Source organism: Loxodonta africana, chromosome 18 (assembly GCF_030014295.1).
Source record: "Loxodonta africana isolate mLoxAfr1 chromosome 18, mLoxAfr1.hap2, whole genome shotgun sequence".
In the NCBI taxonomy this organism is placed as follows: domain Eukaryota; kingdom Metazoa; phylum Chordata; class Mammalia; order Proboscidea; family Elephantidae; genus Loxodonta; species Loxodonta africana.
Genome location: NC_087359.1, coordinates 11,436,439 through 11,455,172, shown reverse-complemented (window position 1 = coordinate 11,455,172; position 18,734 = coordinate 11,436,439). Strand labels below are relative to the sequence as shown.

General features: G+C 61.0%; 1 protein-coding gene across 9 annotated transcripts in view; it reads left to right on the top strand.

Annotated features, from left to right (window-relative positions):
• ASPSCR1 (ASPSCR1 tether for SLC2A4, UBX domain containing) overlaps positions 1-18,734 on the top strand; it is a 33,992-nt gene that overhangs the window by 13,587 nt on the left and 1,671 nt on the right. For all 9 annotated transcript variants that reach the window (XM_064270490.1, XM_064270499.1, XM_064270497.1 and 6 more), the window contains exons 6-12: positions 1,145-1,218; positions 1,689-2,124; positions 13,358-13,497; positions 13,669-13,750; positions 14,167-14,233; positions 14,804-14,866; positions 15,380-15,432. In XM_064270490.1, the coding sequence (XP_064126560.1) occupies positions 1,145-1,218; positions 1,689-2,124; positions 13,358-13,497; positions 13,669-13,750; positions 14,167-14,233; positions 14,804-14,866; positions 15,380-15,432 (915 nt within the window). The remainder of the gene's footprint in view (positions 1-1,144; positions 1,219-1,688; positions 2,125-13,357; positions 13,498-13,668; positions 13,751-14,166; positions 14,234-14,803; positions 14,867-15,379; positions 15,433-18,734) is intronic.

Here is an 18,734-nt window from a genome sequence, read left to right as displayed (position 1 = left end):
GCCCTGTTTGTTTTCTCAGCTCCTCTCAAAGCCCGAGAGTCACAAAAGTGGTTTCATTTTAACAAATATTTGCTTTGCTCTGTGTTTTGATCTTTTTCAAAACTGAGAGTGGTGTGGGGCGGGCACAGCCCTGGCACCAAGGCCCTGCCGTCCGCACCCAGCCCTCGCCCGGTGCCCCGGCCTCACAGTGGCCTTTTGTTTTGTCCCTGGCAGGGTACCCCTCTCCAACCAGGGTGGCCGCCATCACTAGGGGATCCAGTGGACCCTGGTATGGACGGGACCATCCCGTTTGCCCACAGCTTGACATCCCCAACCAGGGCCCCAGACAGACCTGCGTGTCCTCTGGAACTGTGAAGGCGGGGGCTGCTGAGTTGGGAGTAGGCATGGCTGTTGGGCTCTCGGCCTTGGGGTAAATGGGGACGCCCAGTTACCCTTTCCTATGGAGGACCCAGGGAAGCCTACTGTGCTGCCCAGCCAGCCCGCAGAGGCACGTCCCCTCCTCAAGGGCAGCCCTTCTGTGTCCCCATCCCCTGTCCTCAGAGGGCTGGAATGAGCTGATTAGAACCAACCAGAGGGGGCAGAGTGGGGTCCTGAGGATGCTCCCTAGGAGATGGGGGTGACAAGGGCCTAGTGGGACACGTAAACCATGGGGAGGGGCCCTGTAAGGCAGGTGAACATTATGACCTGAGGCCTTGGGAAAGGGGTGCTGTGCAACCTGCGGTGCCTGGTGGGGAGGAGGGTGCCCCACTGTGTGCTGGGCTTGGAGTAAGGTGGGCTGGCCTGGGGGGTCCTTGGGAGTTGAAGAGAGTGGGCACAGGCCTTGCCGGGTCAGGGTTATCTGTGTGCACTGGGGGCCACCAAGGGCTCCAGGTGGGAGGAGGGGGCACCCCATCCTCGAGGTCCTCACAGGCTCGAACTCCAGGTCTGACAGTTGGGAGGGCGTTTAACAAGGAAAAGCTGAAAAGCGCTTGCAGGTTATGTGGTTTTCCCGGGGCTAGTCCCTCAGGCTGACTGGCTTGGGGCTCCCATGAGTCCTAGGGTCCTAGTGTGAGGTCCATCTATCCCAGGGTCACCTGTCCTGGGCCCCACCTGTCCCGAGCTCACTTGCCCCGGGGCCCACCTGTCCTGTCTTGACCCCCCACAGGTGACTGGCCCGGCCGCCTTGCAGAGGACGACATTGCAGTCCTTGGGCCTCACTGGAGGCAGTGCCATCATCAGGTCAGGAGAAGGAAGTGCAGCTTCCGGGCCCTGGAACTGATCCTGAAAGTTTTTTTTTGTAAAAAATGTGTCTCAAAGAAAAGGGAAAAGGGTTCAGAGTAAAAAAAGACTCACTTCTCACAGCAGCCCCCACACCAGCCCGTTCATCAAAGGCTGATGCCCTCTGGGCCCTCCTGTAGGTGGCCTCATGTGGGATTTGTGGGGGTGGGCGTGGCGGGCTCGAGGGAGCTGGTGTGATGCGGGCAGGTACCCGTGGGCCGCACAGGGCTGGGGTGCAGCTGTGCAGCCCTCAGATTCCCCTTTGGGGTCCTTCTCTCTCCTGGCATAGATGAAGTTGGTGGGGAGGCAATGGCTGTGCAGGCCGTCTAAGAGGCCGTTGGTTTGGTTGTCACTGGTAGGTGTGGTGGGGCTCCACACTGGGATGAGGCCTACACACCCAGCGCCTTTGCTTTCTGGGCCTCCTCCCACAGGTTTGTTGTGAAGCCAAGTAGCTCAGCCAGCAGACCAGAGTCCGCAGGCGCCAGGAGCAAAACTCCAGGAAGCCCAGTACCGTCCACCTCCGCTGACCAGGCTGCCGGCCACCCTGTGCTTCCCCTGGACATTGGGGGGCTCAGCGGAGGTGACCTGAGCCGCCCAGAGGATGCAGGCCCGTCCAGGATTGGCCACACGGATGGCCAGGGCCCAAAGCCAGCAGACAGTCCGGCAGAGCCGGACACGAAAGTGCCCTTGCCAACCCCTTTTGTTCCCTTCTCTGGCGAGGGCCAGCGTCTGGGTGGCCCTTCTGGGTCTGCACACTCCCTGATGTCACCATCCACCAAATCAGCCAAGTCCGTTTCTAGCCCCGGAGGCCCTTCTGAACCAAAGAAGTCGAAGCCTGGCCTGGAGTCCCCGCAGGAGCCCGAGCCGGTAAGGGGATGTTGGGGCCTTGAGGGGCTGGGATCCCCTGGATGGTTCTAGGAAGGCTCTCTCCTAACCATGGGCAGCAGCCTTTGTGGCAGCTACAAGTGACCTCAGGCCTGGTCAGCCCGGTGCTGGGACAGGCCCTGGATGCTTTTTACTGTTAGGGTGATGTCTTTTTTGTTCAAATTAGCTATAGCAAGGTGCCCGTTTAAAATGTGTGGTTTGATGGGTTCTCACAAACACACAGACCCAGGTAACCAGCATCAGTCAAGATGTTGCTGTTCCTGTACTAACCTCCCCTCCCCCCCAGTTAGCATGTGGGTTTTGAGCCCTTTTTGTTCCTGGTGGTGACTGGGGCAGCTGCCTCTCCATCCTTTTGCTTGGTCTGGTGGTCTTGCTGTGGCTGCTTCAGGTGTTGCTTGTCCCCCGCTGAGTGTGTGACCTCGAGCCAGCCCCTACTGCCCAAGAGGTGTGGGGGCTGTGGGGTGATTTTAACGTCACCCTGATGGAGCAGGAGGCAGGAGGTAAATATGCTCATTGTTGGGAGACCTTTCATGAGCTCTCAGATGCTAAGTGGGTGAGACATTGGCTCCTCTGTGGGGCCTTGCTCTGGGGAAGTTCTCTGGCTGTGGTGAGCTGGCTGGGAGGAGAGTGCAGCTGTCACTGGGCCGGGTGACAGGCCAGCGGCCGGTCCATGGGGCCCTGTGTCCAGGCCCTGGAATAACAGTGCAGGCTTGCTGCGTCCCCATTAGTCGATTCCCCTGGGGTGAGGTGTGCTGCACACGGCTCCGCTTGTGGCTGGGTGGCACGGAGCTCTGACGCCAGCCCCATGCCTTCCGTAGTGTGGGCCCCCGCCCCATCCAGGCTCTGCTGCTGCGTGCTCTCCTGCCCGTGGTCAGGCCCACCCCACCATTCTACTTTTCTGATCACATACTGATGGGTGGGGGGTGTCGCCAACAGCCTGGGGATGGCACAGAGGGCGAGCTCCCCCCTGGTGCCTACCACAGGCAGCAAATGCAGGAGGCCTCTCTATGGCTTTGTGGCTCTCGGGGTCACACAAGTGCTACTTCCGCCCATGACCCCTTCCCCCTCTGTACCCTTCCCCTGCATCCCCTCTCCCCTGCTGACCCCTGCATCCCTTCTCACCTGGTGACCCCCTGCCCCTCGTGTCTCCCTGCCCCCCCACACTCCCCCCTCCCCTGGCACCTCCCTCCCCCAGCATCTCCCCTTCCGGGGTATCCCCCCCAGCATCCCGCCTCCCTTGGCGTCCCCCCTCCCCCACATCCCCCCTCTTCTGGTGGCCCCCCTCCACTGGCACCCCCCCCGCCACGTCTCCCCTGCTGTCTGATTTGCACTCTTAGCTGGCTCTCTGTGGCCTCCAGCTCCTGAGGGCTGTCTCCTGTCCTCTGTGGACCTGGTAGCCGCAGTCGTGAGGAGCTCTGGAGGGGAGATGTGGCCGGGGCCTTGTAGGCTGCCTTTTCCTGCAGGGCGATGCCTGGGGTGTCTCTGGGGCTTTTCCAGTTGGGCTTCAGTGAGTCACACAGCAAAGTTTCCGTGGGCCCCTGGGGAAGCTGTGGTGTGGGCTGGGCGGCCTTGCCAGCAAGGCATCTCCACGGGGCTCGGCCACATGCCACGCTCCCACGGCTACCTCATGTGACAGCCCCTTCAGAAATGCCCCCAGGGCCTCATCTCTCTGTCATGAATAAAGTCGTCTTTACGGACTTTTCCAGAATGTCCCTGAACATCCCTGACCCCTCGCCCTCCTTGGGCTTGGTGCCGTAGAGGGCTGCAGGTCTTCCTTCCTGATCCAGCCAAACAGGGCTCTGCTTCTGGTGCGCAGCAGGGAGGGTATCCACGGGGAGCACACATTCACGGTAACCGCTGGTGCAGCAGCCTGGCACCCTGGGTCTGGTGCCTGAAGAAAGAGATGGTTGAAGCGAGCCTTCTGCCCCAAGTCATGGATACCAGTGAAGGCTGCGGCCTGGTCTGTCCCGCAGCAGTGCGATCTGGCACTGCTCCGGCTCTCCATGGTGCTGCCCTTTGGCTCAGCGTCACTTTGACCCATCTGTACTTACACTCAGTACCAACTTGAGATATTACTCTGTTGTGAAGGAAATCCTCTCTCAAGAGCTGCTGCTTCCCATAGTGCGGAGCCTCTAGTGGAGGCCTCAGGAAGTGCCCTGAGCCACTGTTGGGAGGTTGCTGGTGGGCCCTCACTGTGCGGCTGGCTGGTACTGCCATCCACATGTCTCTCAGCAGCCAGTGTGGCTCCTGTGCTGACCCCCATGAGGTCAGACTCCAGGGAGGGGGCAGGTCTGAGGGAAGTGATGCCCAGAGCAGCAGAGGTGGTCAGAGGCTCAGGTGAGTTCTGGGTTGAGAGCACCCTGTGGCTGTGGGTTTTTTCTATGGGTTTTTGTATTTCCGTAAGTGATATTGTACGTAGCACCCCTCCCCACTTTTTTCCCTGCTCATCACCATGTTTGTAAGACCCATTCTTTACCTGTCTGTTCCCCTGGCTCGTCACGTTTTCTCTTGAGTGGGAGCCTCCACTGTGCTCCTCCTTCCGCCAGTGAGGGGCCCTTGGCTGCTGGGGCTCCTGCTATCCCACACAGCGCCATCCGGAGTGTTCCAGGGTGTCCCCCGCTCTGGGCTGTGGTGTGTGTGGGGGAGCTTTGTTAGACCACTGGGTGTGTGATTCTTCCCCTGTGCTCACCCCTTCCCCCGCAGCCTGGCGGTACCTTTGCCTGTGCTCACTCTCCGACTTCTAACTCGTGCCAGCGTAGGTGTGTGTGATTGCCTTTTGTACTGATTACAAATTACGTTTGTGTTTCTCGGGTTACTAATGAGATAGAGCACCTCTTAGTAGATCTGTCAGCCACTTGGCTGAGTTGTCTCCAGGTTACCGGCTCACGTTTGCTTTGCCCAGTCTGCTTTTTGTTAACTTGTGAGAGCACCTCATGTATTCCAGCAGTTACGGGCTCCTCGGTGTAAACCGTTGTGATGTTGGCAACGCGTCCCCACCAAGCAGAGGTCCTTGATGCTGGATGGTCAGACCCATCATGATTTTGTTCCTCTAGTTCGTGCTTTGGAGTCTTAAAAAGTCCTTGTTACCCCAAGGTCACAAAGATATTTCCTGGCATTTTCTTCTGTTAGCTCTGGGATTCAGTCTTTTTTTCAACGGTCCACATTCCTCCTGGGGGTCACCTTGGTAGATGAAGTGAGATAGGGATCAGTTTATTTTTCTCTACATGCTGAACCAGTTTGCTGTGAAAAGCTTTTATCGAGTTAAGAAAGCTGTTTTCTAGTCCTTTTTGAGAATTTTAGCGTAAGTAGGTTCGAGCTTCATGAGGTGCCTTTTCCGTGTCGGTTGAGACAGTTGTGGCTCCAGTCATGAGTGTGGCAGGTTTTGTCCTGGGCTTCACCATCAGCCGTCTGTGTTCCAGGGGTCAGTCCTGCTTGACTGTGGCGCACTTCTGTTTTTGTTGTTGTTAGTCCCGGTGAGCCTTATCTCAGGTGTTTGCGTCTGTGTTCCAAAAGTAAAACGACTGCGTGTCACTTTCACCCACTTGTGGACTCAGGACTGGCTGGCATCATATGTGATCTGGGTGCCTGCCGCCTTTTCTGTAGAAGAAAGAGGATTGTTCCGGGAGGCTATTGTCACTGCTGCTCCAGACCTTGTATCTATGCCTGGCTCGTGGTGGGAGTATGTGCGGACCAGCCAAGGAGGCACACGCATGCTGTCGTGGTGTGCCCTGTATTACCTGGGCCGTGTGGCGCTGCAGGTGCTACGTCTTCTCCTCTGGGGACACTCGTGGGGTCCCAGCCCTTTCTGCTCTGTGGTTTTCTGCCCCTGTGGAGCCATCAGCACTGGCTCAGACCCTCGCCTACATCCACCCTGCAGTGCCCTTGAGAGAGCCCGGCGTGAAGACATGTGATGACCTGTGAAGAGATGTGAAGGTGTGTTAGGGTGGGTCCTGCACAGCCTGCAGATCCGCAAGCATTTGTGACTTCTCTAATAAACCTTACGAGCTTCGTTTGGTGGCTCCCGAACCTCACCCACGGCCATGTAGGTGATGTTTCCAGGGTGCAGACAGCCCGCTTTCTCGAGTATGCGTCAGTACGGGCCTGGTGCTGGCTTTACCCTTTGTGGCAGCACCAGCTTTGTGGTGCCTCCATGGGAGGGTCCTCCATGGAGCCCCTGCCCACTGAGGGGCTGGACGGATGGATGTGTGTCCTTGTGGCTGCCCACAGTATTTACTGTGTCGGTGGCCGTGGCACTGCTAGGGGTGGTGCTCTGGGCTCTTTGTGGGTCTACTTTGCCCTCTGCTGGGACCCCCAGCCTGGCCTATGCCCAGCGCACACTGGCCGCTCCAGCCATGTCTGTGAGGGACGTGCAGGGTCCATGGGAGCCGAGGAGGACCTGGGCTGCAAGGGCAGCACTGAAATCCTCACTGCAAGGCTCCAGGTTCTCTCTGCACTGGGCTGGGCTGGGTCAAGCTGCTGCTGCACAGGGTGCGGTTCCAGGTGGGCAGCTGCCTGAGTTCACTTGGAGCCCCCTCCTGACCATCCCCCCACTGGCCCTTTTGCCAGCCGCTCCTCTTGCCCACCTGCTGTCCCCCCTCTAGCCAGCTGGATTTTGGGCAGTCTTGGGTCCCAGCATCCCAGGGGCAATGTTCCCATCCCCAGGCCGGTCCTCAAGCTGAGTGTGTCCTCAGGCCTTAGGGATCTGGGCTTTGCTCTCCCTGCTTCTTCCCCTGTGTCTGCCTGTGGACGGGTCTGGCTTGGGTTTTTGGGGTGTGCAGTGTGGAAAAGAGGTGAAGACGCGCTAGCCTGAGGGTAGGGACGAACACTCTGCCAAGCGGGCGTCCAGCCCCCGTATCACTGTCCTTCTCCGAGTCAGATTATTTCCTGACTCGTATTTTGCTGGGTTCTGGGTTTTAAAAACTCTCAGTTTTTTCTTGTCTCTGCGCTCTGCCTGTCTGGTCCCCTTTCAGGCTTCGAGGTATTGGGTGGTCACCACTGAGCTGGCAGAGGCCTTGGCATTGACACCCAGCCCTGGTCTGCTCGAAGCCCTGGCCTGGCCCTTGAAGATGCCCGCACCTCCGTTGGCGGTGGAGCCTGCAGCTGAGAGGCCTGCCCCACCCGGCCCTGCCCCACCCTGTCCCGTCTCGTCCCAGTCAGTCCTTTCCCTTGCCACAGAGGCCACGGCCGCTCTGGCATCGCAGTGTACACCGGGCCTGGCCCCAACTCCTGGCTCCTCTTCCAGGGCCCCTGTGTCTGCCCCTCAGGGGAGGGCTGTTCCTCCTCTGGCTCTACCCTCTAGGCCGGCCCAAAACCCACCGCCCGACCTGGCCAGGACCAGCTCCCCACTGTAGCTGGGGATTTGCTGGTAGCTCCCAGGGGCTTACCCTCACCCAGCGGGTGGCTGCTGTCCCAGGCCTTGAGGGCGGGAGCGGCCAGGGCAGGGAGGGCCCCCCGCCCCGCTATGCCACCGGCAGTGTGTGCTTCTGCCCATGCCTTTGATCAGGCCGTGCGGCTGATTGATTACGGAGTGTGCCTGCTGCCACTGCACCCATCACTACCAGCCACACCCGGAGGGCGGCCGGCCACACGCCATCTGCTTTGTGTCCCTTTCAGGGGAGGAAACAAAACAAAGCATTTTGGGGGAACTTCAAAGGTACACTTTAGTAATCAGGACAAGTTTCCAGGTTCCCTATTAACGTCCTGTGTGTGGTTTGGACTTCAATAGGTCGGAAGGCAGCGGGGGCGAGCAGGCAGGCTCGCAGGCCGGGATGGTTTGCAGCCCGGCGGCTTTGCCTTTGATGTCGGGACGGTAATTATTAGAAGGTCGTTTGACTGTGATCAGAGCCGGGTGGGGGGCTGAGCCGGTGGCACCCCCTGGCCTGTCCTTTGAAGTTCCTGTCTCCCTGCCCCCCGCCCTCCTCCGTGGCCTGGCAACTGCATGTGAGCCGCTCATGGGTCAAAGGTGGGTGTCCTGCATTGCTCTCGAGATGGGGTCCTCGGGTACTTCTTTGGCACGGTGCACCCCAGTCTCATGGGCAGGGCTCAGCCTTAGCCCCACCGCCCTCCACTTGCCAGGGCTAAACATCAGGGCGTGGAAGAAACAGCGTGTGTGCCAAGAGTGGGCGGCCTGAGTATGCAGTGGGGGGCAGGGAATGCCACGGGGCATGGAGGAGGGAGGGTGGTGCCCATGCCTGGAGGGCTGTGACATCTTCTTGGGGGCTGGTATCTCTGGAGAGTCTAGGCCTCATGGTTGAGGACCCCTGGCTGCCTACCACCCCTCCTCCACCTGGCCTGGGGACTCCCCCGCAACATCCCTCCGTGGTGCTGGCCCCCTTTGGCCAGACCACAGTGTAGGCCCCAGGGTGGGCAGCGGCTAGGCTGGCCCAGGCACTGGGCAGCAGCTGGAGGGGCAGGCGTGACAGCAGCGTGGTAGCTGAGGGCCTGGCCCAGTTGTCCTAGAGCACCCCAGAATGTCTCTGCACTGCGGAACATCCCTGCAGCAATGCCAGGCGGCTTCCTGCCACATGAGGGCCTGGGTCGCCACAGCCCCAGTTGCCCATCTAGCCCAGGTCCCACTTGTCTGGACTGAGGGGCTCTCTGCTGGGACTGTGTGTGATCGCAGACCTTGGGGTGTGGAATCCTTCCCAGGCAGCCTGGGGTTAGTTCACTGTGCAGGCAGGCCTTGTGGGGCCAGGCTCCGTGCCCTTGTCTGCATGTCCCCTCTAGGGAGTTTACTGTGTCCACGTGGAATGTGGCGGCCGAGCTACGGTGTGTCGGAGATGCTGAGCTTCAAACGGCAAGCTTGCCACAGCCAGCCTGTGTGTTCACTGGCTCTTGCCTTTCTGTAAATGCTCTTACCGCTTCATGTTAACTTAAACATTCATCCACAGTGGGAATGAGAAGAGTTCAGGCAAGCTCTCACCACTGCTAGGTTTCCGTGAGCACACGGGCATCAGCTGCGTGTGGCCCCCTCATCACTGATCCATCGTAACGGCCTGGGATGGGCACAGAGCCCCATGTGGTGTGGGCCCCAGTCTTGTCCTACCCTCTCCCCGCCCCCGTGTGCACCAGGGCCTGGCCAAGTGGGTCACACCGATTCTTGCAGTTTACGTTCTAGCCACCCAAACAGGTGATTGGGAGCAGCGTGCCTGGAGGCCGCAGTGCAGGGCGGGGGGCAGAAGTGCCCTGGTGCCAACCTGACCCCAAGCCCCTGGCCCCAGGGCACCTACCCTGCCCTCTTAAGTTCTGGGACGCACCACAGCTCATGGGGACTGAGTGGCTTCAGGAGCTGACACTGTGGGCATACTTGGCGCCTCCTGTCCCCTGGGGCCTGTGGCTGGCTGGGGACTTTAGACCTGCTGCAGGAGGTGAGCCTCAGAGACCTGAGAGTGCTGTAGTCCTCACGGCCTGGCCTTTATGAGGCTGGCCTGTACCGGAGCCTGCTCCTCGGCCCCCTAGCCTCTCCCGCTGCTCCTCCAGGGCTTTGATGCCTCCCCACCCTGGCAGCGTGAGTAACGCGGAGATTTGGCCCAGGCTCTGCGGTGATTCATTGAAGCCCAGCGCCTCGGGGAAACAACACATTTTCCTCCTCCCAAAACCACCGTTAGAGGACAGGGGTGGGGGAGAGGGAAAAACAAGAAACCCTCACAGTAAACCCCGGAAAGCCTGGAGTTGAGGTCACTTCTGGGTAGTTCCTGACATTTTTCCCCTGTGTGTCATCGTGTCCTGGAAAATTCCTCTTGCGAGGAGGAAATGCAGCTGCCCCACATGGCATGAGCCTCTGTGAGCCATGCAGCCAGGACACATCCACCCGGGCATCTGGAGCCGATGGGGCTGGGCGGCCGGGCCTCGCAGCCATGCTGGTGTGGGTGCGTGATCACTGACAGTGTGACAGCTCGCTGGCTGCACATGGCGGGGGGTTACGCTGGCCTCTGCCCTGCCCCGCTGTCCTGCACGCCCCCTACCCCAGGCTGTGGCTCAGGGTTGGGAGGGGGCCTTCCCCCCCTGCACCTTGCTCTCCCTTTCTGGTATCTGTGGTCCTCGAAGGCCATGAGGCAGCACAGGATGAGGGTGGCCTGGGTGTCTTCACATGGTCCTATGTTGGTAGGAAACAACCACCCAGACTAGGCTTAACACAAGAGGGACTTGGTCAGCAGGGAGAGGCTGCTCTCGGGTCCTGGGCAGGAGAGAGGCCGGCTGCCCTTGGGAGCCTGCAGAGTCCGCAGTCACACCTGAGTGCTCAGAGCACTGGTGTCTGCCAAGTCAGAGCCAGCAGGACCCAGAAGGGTGGCATGGGGCAGCCAGGTGCGGGCGCAGGTGGAGGAACCTGCCCAGAGAGGCCGTCCAGGCTGACCTGGGACAGAAGGGACACTTTGAAGATGGCCGTTTGCTCAGCGCGCCACGGGCTGGTGCCGAGTCCTGTGTGACTCCAGCGTTGTCACTGAAGATGAGGCCTATTCTTAGGAGATGCTGCTCAAGGGTTTAGGGGAAGGTGAGACCTGCAGTTTTGTCTCAGGTGGTTCATGGAGGTGTGTGTGTGTGCACGTGTATGTGTGTGCTGAAGTGTAATAGTGTTTGCGTGTGCGTTTGAGTCTAAGTGTGCATGCATGTGCCTGCGTGACTGTAATAGTGTCTTTGTGTGTCTACGTGTGCCTCTGTGTGTGTCTGCCCGTGCCTGTGTGAGTATAATAGTGTTTGCATGTGTCTGAGTCTTCGTGCGTTTGTGCAAGTCTGTGTGATAGTGCCTGTGTGTCTGCATTTCTGGGTGCCTGCTTGTGTATCTGCTTGTGAGCATAATAGTGCTCGCCATGTATGTCTGTGTGTCTGCGTACGAAATAGTGCCTGTGCGTGTCTGCGGATGTCTGTGTGTGTAATAGTGTCTGCGTGTGTGTCTGCTTGTGTCTGCATGTGTGCCTGTGTGCATGTGGGTCTGCACGTGTTCCTGTGCATGTCTGTGTGCCTGCGTGTCTGCATATTGTTCCTGCGTGTGTATCTGCATGTGTGTCTGCTTGTCTGCGTGTTTGGGTGTCTGTGCATGTGCCTGTGTGTCTGCGTATCTGCATGTCTGCGTGTGTGCCTTGTGTCTGCTTGTGTTCCCGTGTGTATGTCTGGCTCCACATTTGCGTGTGTGCACGTCTGTGCATGCGTCTGTGTGTCTGCACGTCTGTGTGCATGTTTGTCTTCATGCATGTGCGTGTATGCATGTCTGCGTGTCTGCATGTGTCTGCACGTGTCTGCATGTGTGTGTCTTTGTGCACATCTGCCCGTGTGTCTGCGTGTCTGTGTGTCATTGCATGTGCCTGCGTCTGTGAACATCTGTCTGCATGTGCCTGCATGTCTGCACACCTGTGTGTCTGTGTGTCTGAGTCTTCGTGCACCTCTGTGTGTCTCTGTGTTAAGAGTGCGCTTGACAGCTCCGCTTCCTCCTGGCGGTGCAGGGTGTTTCCAACTGGCTCTGCCACAAACACCCGTCCCTTCTCCTGGGATGTGATCCACCTGGGGGCCTGGATGTCTAGCCAGCCATGAGATGGGGTTGCCTGACCCTTTAGACGTGGTGGGTAGTTCTGTCAGCACTTGTGGCACTGGCCTCTGTGGGCACGATTGTGCCCCAGGAGTGTCCATCCTAAATCACCCTCCGGCCCTCTGAGGCCCTGTGCACGGGCTGGAGTCCTTGCTGCACCTAGAAGCAGCAGGTGGAGCTTAAGGGCAGGGCCAGATCAGAGGAAGATTTTGTCAGATTGTTTTCTGGCCAAAAGTCAGTAGCCCTTGGGCAGCAAGGGCTGATCCATCTGGCCTCTCCGTTCTGGAAGTGGCCAGAGTGGGCTGTGGGGCCAGGGCGTCAGCACTGCCTGGGGTGCCTGGAGGAGGGGTGAGGCTAGAGCGGCTGCATGCTCTTTAGGACGGCATGTGCTCTGTCCAAGGCCGGTCCTGGGGTCACTGGTATGCCCAGGCTGTGTGGACTCAGTGCCCCTTGGGGCCAGGATGGTACAGCCACATGAGGCCCCCACACGCCCGTGTGCCAGGGCCCCGGCCCAAGTGCTGTGGACACAGTGGCCTGGCTCAGCCTGTCTGCTGCCCCCCCAGCCTGGGTGAGGCCCTGGGCCTCTGAAATGCAGGGCTGTGGCTGTGGGGGGTGGCCTGGCGCCCAGCACGTTATAAAAAGCTTTGGTGCAGATGGCGTGTGGCAGCCAGGATGCTTGTAGCCTTGAAAGGCCAGGCCAGGCAGCCTGGGCCTCGCCGGCCACCTGTGAGCCCCTGGTTGCCTGTCCGGACTAGGCCTTTCCAGACAGCACCAGGTGAGGTAAGATTTGGCCGTGTGTGGCAACTTCAGGGACCTGCCAGCCATGGGTCCAAAGGGTGAGGTGTCCAGGGCTCGGTTGGGGGCACCGACCCCTCCCTAGGTACATGGGGGTGCTGTGCCTGGATGCTGGGCGGCCCTGGCCTCCCACTCAGCTCCTAGCCTGCCAGCTCTGGGTGAGGCCTGAGGGAGGGCAGGGCCTGCAAGGACACACAGGGATGGGCCTGACCTTTGATGCAGCAGAGGCAGCAGCGTGGTGTGTACGGACAGGAAAGAGCCTTTAGAGTGCCCCCCTGCCTTGCGTCAGAAGGCAGGATGGGTGGGGTCCCAGTCCTAAGAGAGGGAGTGTGGGGGACTGGCAGGAGCAGACAGGAACCCTGGGCCACCTGCCTGCCCTTGGGCCACTCAGGCTGGTTTGTCAAGGGGAGACAGGGCAGAGGGCACCCTGTGCCTGGGACGACACAGCCTTGGCGCCGTCTCACCACACAGTCCCTCTGACCCCTCCTGAAACCACCCCCCGAGCAGCCCTGCCTTGTAATTTTCATTGCTGTTGCTGCCAATTAGGAGCGACGCTGTCCCTTCCCACATCCCAGGGTGGGCAGAGGGGAGCACAGTCGCTCCCCCCCACTCCGTGAACCCCATGACGTGGATGGACCAGGCGCACTGTTCCCTGAGTTTGCCCCTGCCTCTGGGGACCATGATTGCAGGCAGCTGTCTGGACCTCTGGGGTCCCATACTGCTGGGGCCAGGCTGGCCACTTGGCCTTTGTCCCAGCCCCTCAGGCCAAGGAGGCAGGGGTCAGGTGCTCCACTCCTGGAGTGGGGTCCTGGCCAGCGGCTGAGTGGGGGTGTGGGCTGTGGGTGCTGACGGGGTGGCCCTGGCCAGGTCCTAGCATCAGCTGTGCTCTGCCTGGTATAGCCTGTGGACCGAGACCCCGTGGTGTGCCACCCCGACATGGAAGAGCTGCTGCAGGCCTGGCCTGAGGAGCTGCCGGACGAGTTCTTTGAGGTGACCCTGGATGACGTGCGGCGGCGCCTTGCCCACCTCAAGAGTGAGCGGTGGGTGCTCCTCAGGTCGCCCTACCCGGCTGCTTTCTTGGGATGGTGTCCCAGGTCCCCTTCCATCCCCGGGTTCCCATGCCTATGCTCGAGCACCTCCAGGGGGAGCCAGCCTGGGAGAAGTCCTGAGTCCAGCACGCTGGGCCTCAGCTCCCTTCCCTGTGCCACCAGGAAGCGCCTGGAAGAAGCTCCGTTAGTGACCAGGTCCTACCGCGAGGCCCAGATGAAGGAGAAGTTGGAGCGCTACCCCAAGGTCAGCAGGTGGCCGGGGTGGCTGAGGTCAGGCTGGGCTGGATCTGTGGCCACCCTTGGGGTTTGTGGAGCTCATGGGGCCCAAAGATGGGGTAGCCGTGAATCGGGGGCAGACTTGACAGCCGTGGGTTTCATCAAGGTAAGTGTCCAGCATGCTGAGTTTGAGAACAAATGCTGGTGCATTTTTAAGAACGCAGACAGCCATCTGCATGTGCTGGTCCTGACTGTTCATCCTCCCCAGCCTGTGACGCTGGCCAGTATGGGGATGTCAGGGCCAGAGGGGTGGCTAGTGCCTCCCTGCTCTCCACCTGGGGGTGGGGTGGGGTCTGGCCACTGGGGGTGGGTGCTTCGCTCCTCCCAACCCAGGCTTGGCACTGACTGTCCCTCCCTGGTGACGCTCCGCCTGTCCCGGCCCAGGTGGCCCTTCGAGTCCTGTTCCCTGACCGCCACATCCTGCAGGGCTTCTTCCGGCCCAGCGAGACAGGTGAGGGCCTGCCCCGTGGGTGCCCTGTGCTCCCCCTGACTGGGCTCCGGGGAGACTGGGCAGTTTTGGGGTGGGGCTGGGCGGAGGGTCAAGAGGAGGGTCATGGGCGAAGGGTAGCGGGGCCGGGCGTGAGGTCATAGGATGGACAGAGGGTCAAGGGGCCACTCATGCTTCCTATGTGCCGGCCCTGCCCAGGGAGCCCTCGTACCTGTGCTCATGTGCACGTCTGTCCTGGACGTGGGCTGGCTGAGGGCATCCCATCGCCCAATAGTGGGGTCTCTGGCCTGGGGTTGCAGCCACTAGGAACAGAGCCCTTGAAGACAGGGAGGGGGCTACAGGGAGGGCACCCAGGCCTCGGGGGGCTGTCCTCTCCTACCTGGAAGCTCCTGTGCCCAGATGTAGGGTGAGGTGAGCTCCCAGGTTGGGGCAGCTTGAGGAAGAAGCAGGTGGGCCAAGCTCACAGCCAGATCTGGAGAGTGGGAGATGAAAGGAGGACCCCAGGCCTGGGAGGTGTCCCCGGGAGTGGGGCAGGAGCCTCCTGCGTTTGACCCCCCTCCCCTTGCTCCCCAGTGGGGGACCTGCGGGACTTCGTGAGGAGCCACCTGGGGAATCCTGAGCTGAATTTCTACCTGTGTGAGTACCTCCTGACCCTGCTGGCCCACCTGGCTTCCTCTGCCATGACCCCACACACCCTGCCCCAACCACACCACCCTGGCCCCAGGGCAGGTGGTGGGTTGAGACACAGCCTGACTTTGAGGGCTTGAAGCAGCTTTTCCCAGACAGTGTGGGTCAGGGTGGGTGGCTGTCCCCAGGTGGCTGCAGTGTGTGAGGGTGCCCGGGGCCTGGGGGAGGGGCAGAAACAAGAGGCTCCCACCCCCTGCTCCCTTGGGAACCTCTGCTGCCCAGCTTGGCCTCTTCCCCCAGGGCTTCCTGTCATTCCCCGACGGGCAAGCGCCTCCTTCAGCAAGTGTCCCACCCCCCTGGGTGATTACAACGGACCTGCAGCCTGGACCCTGTGCCCACCCTGTTGCCTCTGGCTTCCTCATCCCTGCAAGCCACTCCAGCAGTTGGGGGTGCGGGGGTCTGGTGGTCTCAAGGGCACGGGGGGTAGGGGCTTCCTGACACAGACCCACCTTCTCTCCACAGTCATCGCCCCACCAAAGACCGTCTTGGGCGACAACACACTGACCCTCTTCCAGGTACCTGGACCAGCACCTCGCTGCGGGCCAAGGGGGCACTGCCTGGTGGGGACAGTGCAGTGGGAAGGCCTAGAGTCTGGTGCTGCCTACAGCCCCCAGGCCTGTGCTAGGGCCTGCCCCCTCTGGGGAGAACCTAGGCAAAGGCAGGCAGCGGAAGCAGCTCCTGGCACCACCCCAGCAGTGGACAACAAACCTTTGAGAGCTCAGTGGGCAGATTAGCAGGTCAGGCGCCTCTGGAGTCCATTCTGACCAGCTCTTCGCCTCCTCCCCTTCCTGTCTGGCCCCGGGGTGGGGACACTTGGGGTTGCTCTGAGCGGCTGCTGTCCGTGGGAGGGTCTGGGTGGGGCAGGGCAGTTCTCCCCTAGCCACCAGCCTACCCTCTGTCCCCACCGGCCCACCAAACCCACTGGCCTCTTCTGCTGCTGCGGGTGCCCCTGCTGCCCACCCGACTTGGAGAATGTGTGCCCTGCTGGGCCGCGTCCAGAGTGGAGGAATGTCTGTCCTTTGCCCTGTGGGAGCACGGTCTGCTGTCCCAGCTCTCTGGCCTAATGGCTTCTTCTTCAAAGTCTTCTGGGATCATTTAATTAATAACAGGGCCTGGCTGCGGGCAGTGGAGGGGAAGGAGGGGGTAGAAGGGCAGGCGGGGAGCTCACCCAGGACAGCCTGAGCAGAAGCGCCCAGGGGCGAGGGTGCAGAAGGTGACAGCAGGGTGCCCTAGCCAGCCCCTGAGGCCCCCAGGAGCTTCTCCCGCCTTCCCTCTTCCCAGTTGGTAAACAAGGACCCCCGCCTTGGGCTGGCTGAATCGCTAGCTGCCCGGCCTGTGCCTACCTGGTTCCAGGTGACTCTGCTCCCTGCGACCACAGCTGTCTCCTCTTGTCCGTCAGCTCAGCGCAGGCCAGCATCACCACCAGGCTGCCACCAGAGGAGAGCTGGGAGGCCCAGGGGGAAGGGGCCTTCTTCCTTCAGGGCAGGGCTGATGGCCCCCAGCTTTCATGGCCCCGGGGTAGGGGGCAGGCATCCTCTCTCTGGGCCCAAGGAGGGCAGCCCTCCCCCATCCCACGTTGGTGCAGCTGTGCCAGGATGAGCCTCTCCTTGTCCCCCGTGTGTCCCCATCTGCCATCCCCCATCCGCATCCCCCCTTCTCCTGTCCACCACCCCAGGGTCCTCTCTCTCACACCCATCTGCTCCTCCCCAGCTAGTCTGACTGGGACAGCCCATCCGCGTGGTCCTGCTGGGCAGGGGGTACAGGCCCGGGGAGGAAGCCCTGTTCCCTTCCTTGTCCTTGGCTGGCAGCAGCCACAGGTGTGAGGGAGAGGGCCTGTGGGGTTGCAGAATGAGCAGAGAGAACCTTCTGGGTGGTTTGTGGTTTGCCGTCCACTCTTCTCTCAGTTGCGTATGTGGGCAGGCGCTTCTGAGGACTGAGGGGAGGAGGAAAGGCCGTAAGACTGGGCTGGCTGGGGACCCTCAGGGTGAGCCTGGGTGCCCCTCTCCATGTGCAGAGCAGAGGCAGGGGCAGGGCAGGGAGGTACCCACCGCCAGACCCTGCCTGGTGCATGCTGGCTAAGAGCTCCATACTTGCAGGTGAGATAACAAAGGGACCCAGCAGCCTTGTCACCCACAGAGGGCACTAGCCTGGGACCCATGGGGCTTCTACGGGGGTCTCCAAGCGTGTTGCATGGTGTCAGTTCCTGTGCCCTCGCTTCCCCTGGGGTGGTGCTGAGTGGCCCAGGCCCCAGGACAGGCCGGCCTGGCAGGGTGGCCTTTTTGGGGGTATTGACGTGGACTAGGGGGGCAAGAATGAGGCTGTGTTTGGACAGAGGCTGGATGCTCTTAGGGGTTGGCCTCTCACACTGGGGCCTTTGGATTGAGGGAGGAGGGGGCTGTGGCCTTGCTCTGGGTATGCAGAGGGTGTGAGCGAGGGAGCAGGATCCACTCTCTCCTTCCTAGGAAACCTGGTTGGGAAAAGGGGGTCCATCCTTGGGGGGATGCCTGCACTCGAGGAGGGATATCTGGGGGCTGCAGTGCCCCTGGCTGTCCCACCTGGGCTTCCAGGAAATGCCGCTAGGACCCAGGCATCCTGGAGTCCAGACCTGACCCATGCTAAGCTCTGGCCCTTGAGCAAAGTGCTGTCAGTGGACAGGGTCCCACCTGCTGACCCTCAGGGAAGCTACGGCACTGCCTCTTCCCCCTTCCCGTCCTCCTCCCTGGCTCCCCAACTCTCCTGTGGGTCCGGGCTGAGGTCCCTGGGCTCCCCCCGTCCCCCTTGAAGCTCAGGGCACCCAGCTGCTCCCTCCATCAAGCTTTGATCCCAGCCTCAGTTGGGTCTCAAAGTGTCCTCTGCCTTGTGTCCCTCGGCTGAGGGAAGGCTGAGGTTTCCTGTTCTCGGCAGCCTTTGAAGCTCCTCTGGCTAATCTTCTCGTCCCCTCCCCTTCCCAGGCTGCCTCAGAACGCTTTAAGAGCAGCTGCTGGAAAGCTGCGCCCCCAGGTGGTGTCCCCTTTGGCTCCATTTTGCTCCATTCCTCCCTTGGGTGCACGGAGGCTGGGGGTGGCAGGGGGGCTCCCCCCTCCAGCCCAGTCCTGGTGGCTGGGGCCTCGGAGCAGCAGCCCAGGGCTCTGGGGTGCCTGTGTTCTCTCTGCCCCCACAAGTGTGCCAATCCAGGGCGCTGTGAGGGGATCCTGGCTTCAGGCCTGTCAGAGAATTGGAGTGTGGGCTCTGCCAGGTGTAGTGAGGTGCCTGGGGTCTTAGCTGTAGCCTCTCTTATCCTGGGACCCCCCCCCAAAGCAACCTGGCTCCAAGAGGCAGCCCCCTGTGCCCCTGGGCCTACTGGGGTGAGGGTCGTCTGTATGCCCACCACATCCCTGCAACCTGACGGGAGGGGACACCCGCTGCCCCCTTGGGGGCCTCTCAGCCCAGTGGTCCATGAAGTGCTGCCTACACCAGAGCACCATCAGGTCTGGGCCAGGCGGTTCTGTGGCCTTGGGACCGCCATCCTGCTGGTCTGCAGCAACTGCAAAGAGAGCTGAGTGACCAGGAGAGCTGGGGGCCTGCAGCAGGTCCCCACAGGGCAGTCGTATGTGCACCTCAGGCCTGCCACTGTCCAGGGCCCCCAGCGGTGCTGTCTGTTGCCCACCACACAGTGCAGGCCTGTTTGCCCAGCATCGTGGGGAGTAGGGGGGCGGGGCAGATATGTTACCTCATGAGAACAGGTTAGAAAATATCAGAAGTCACACTCAGGATCCCCATTTCCAGAGGGCAGGAGGGTCTCCTGGTGGAAGGACGCTGGCCCTGGTAAAGTGGGGTC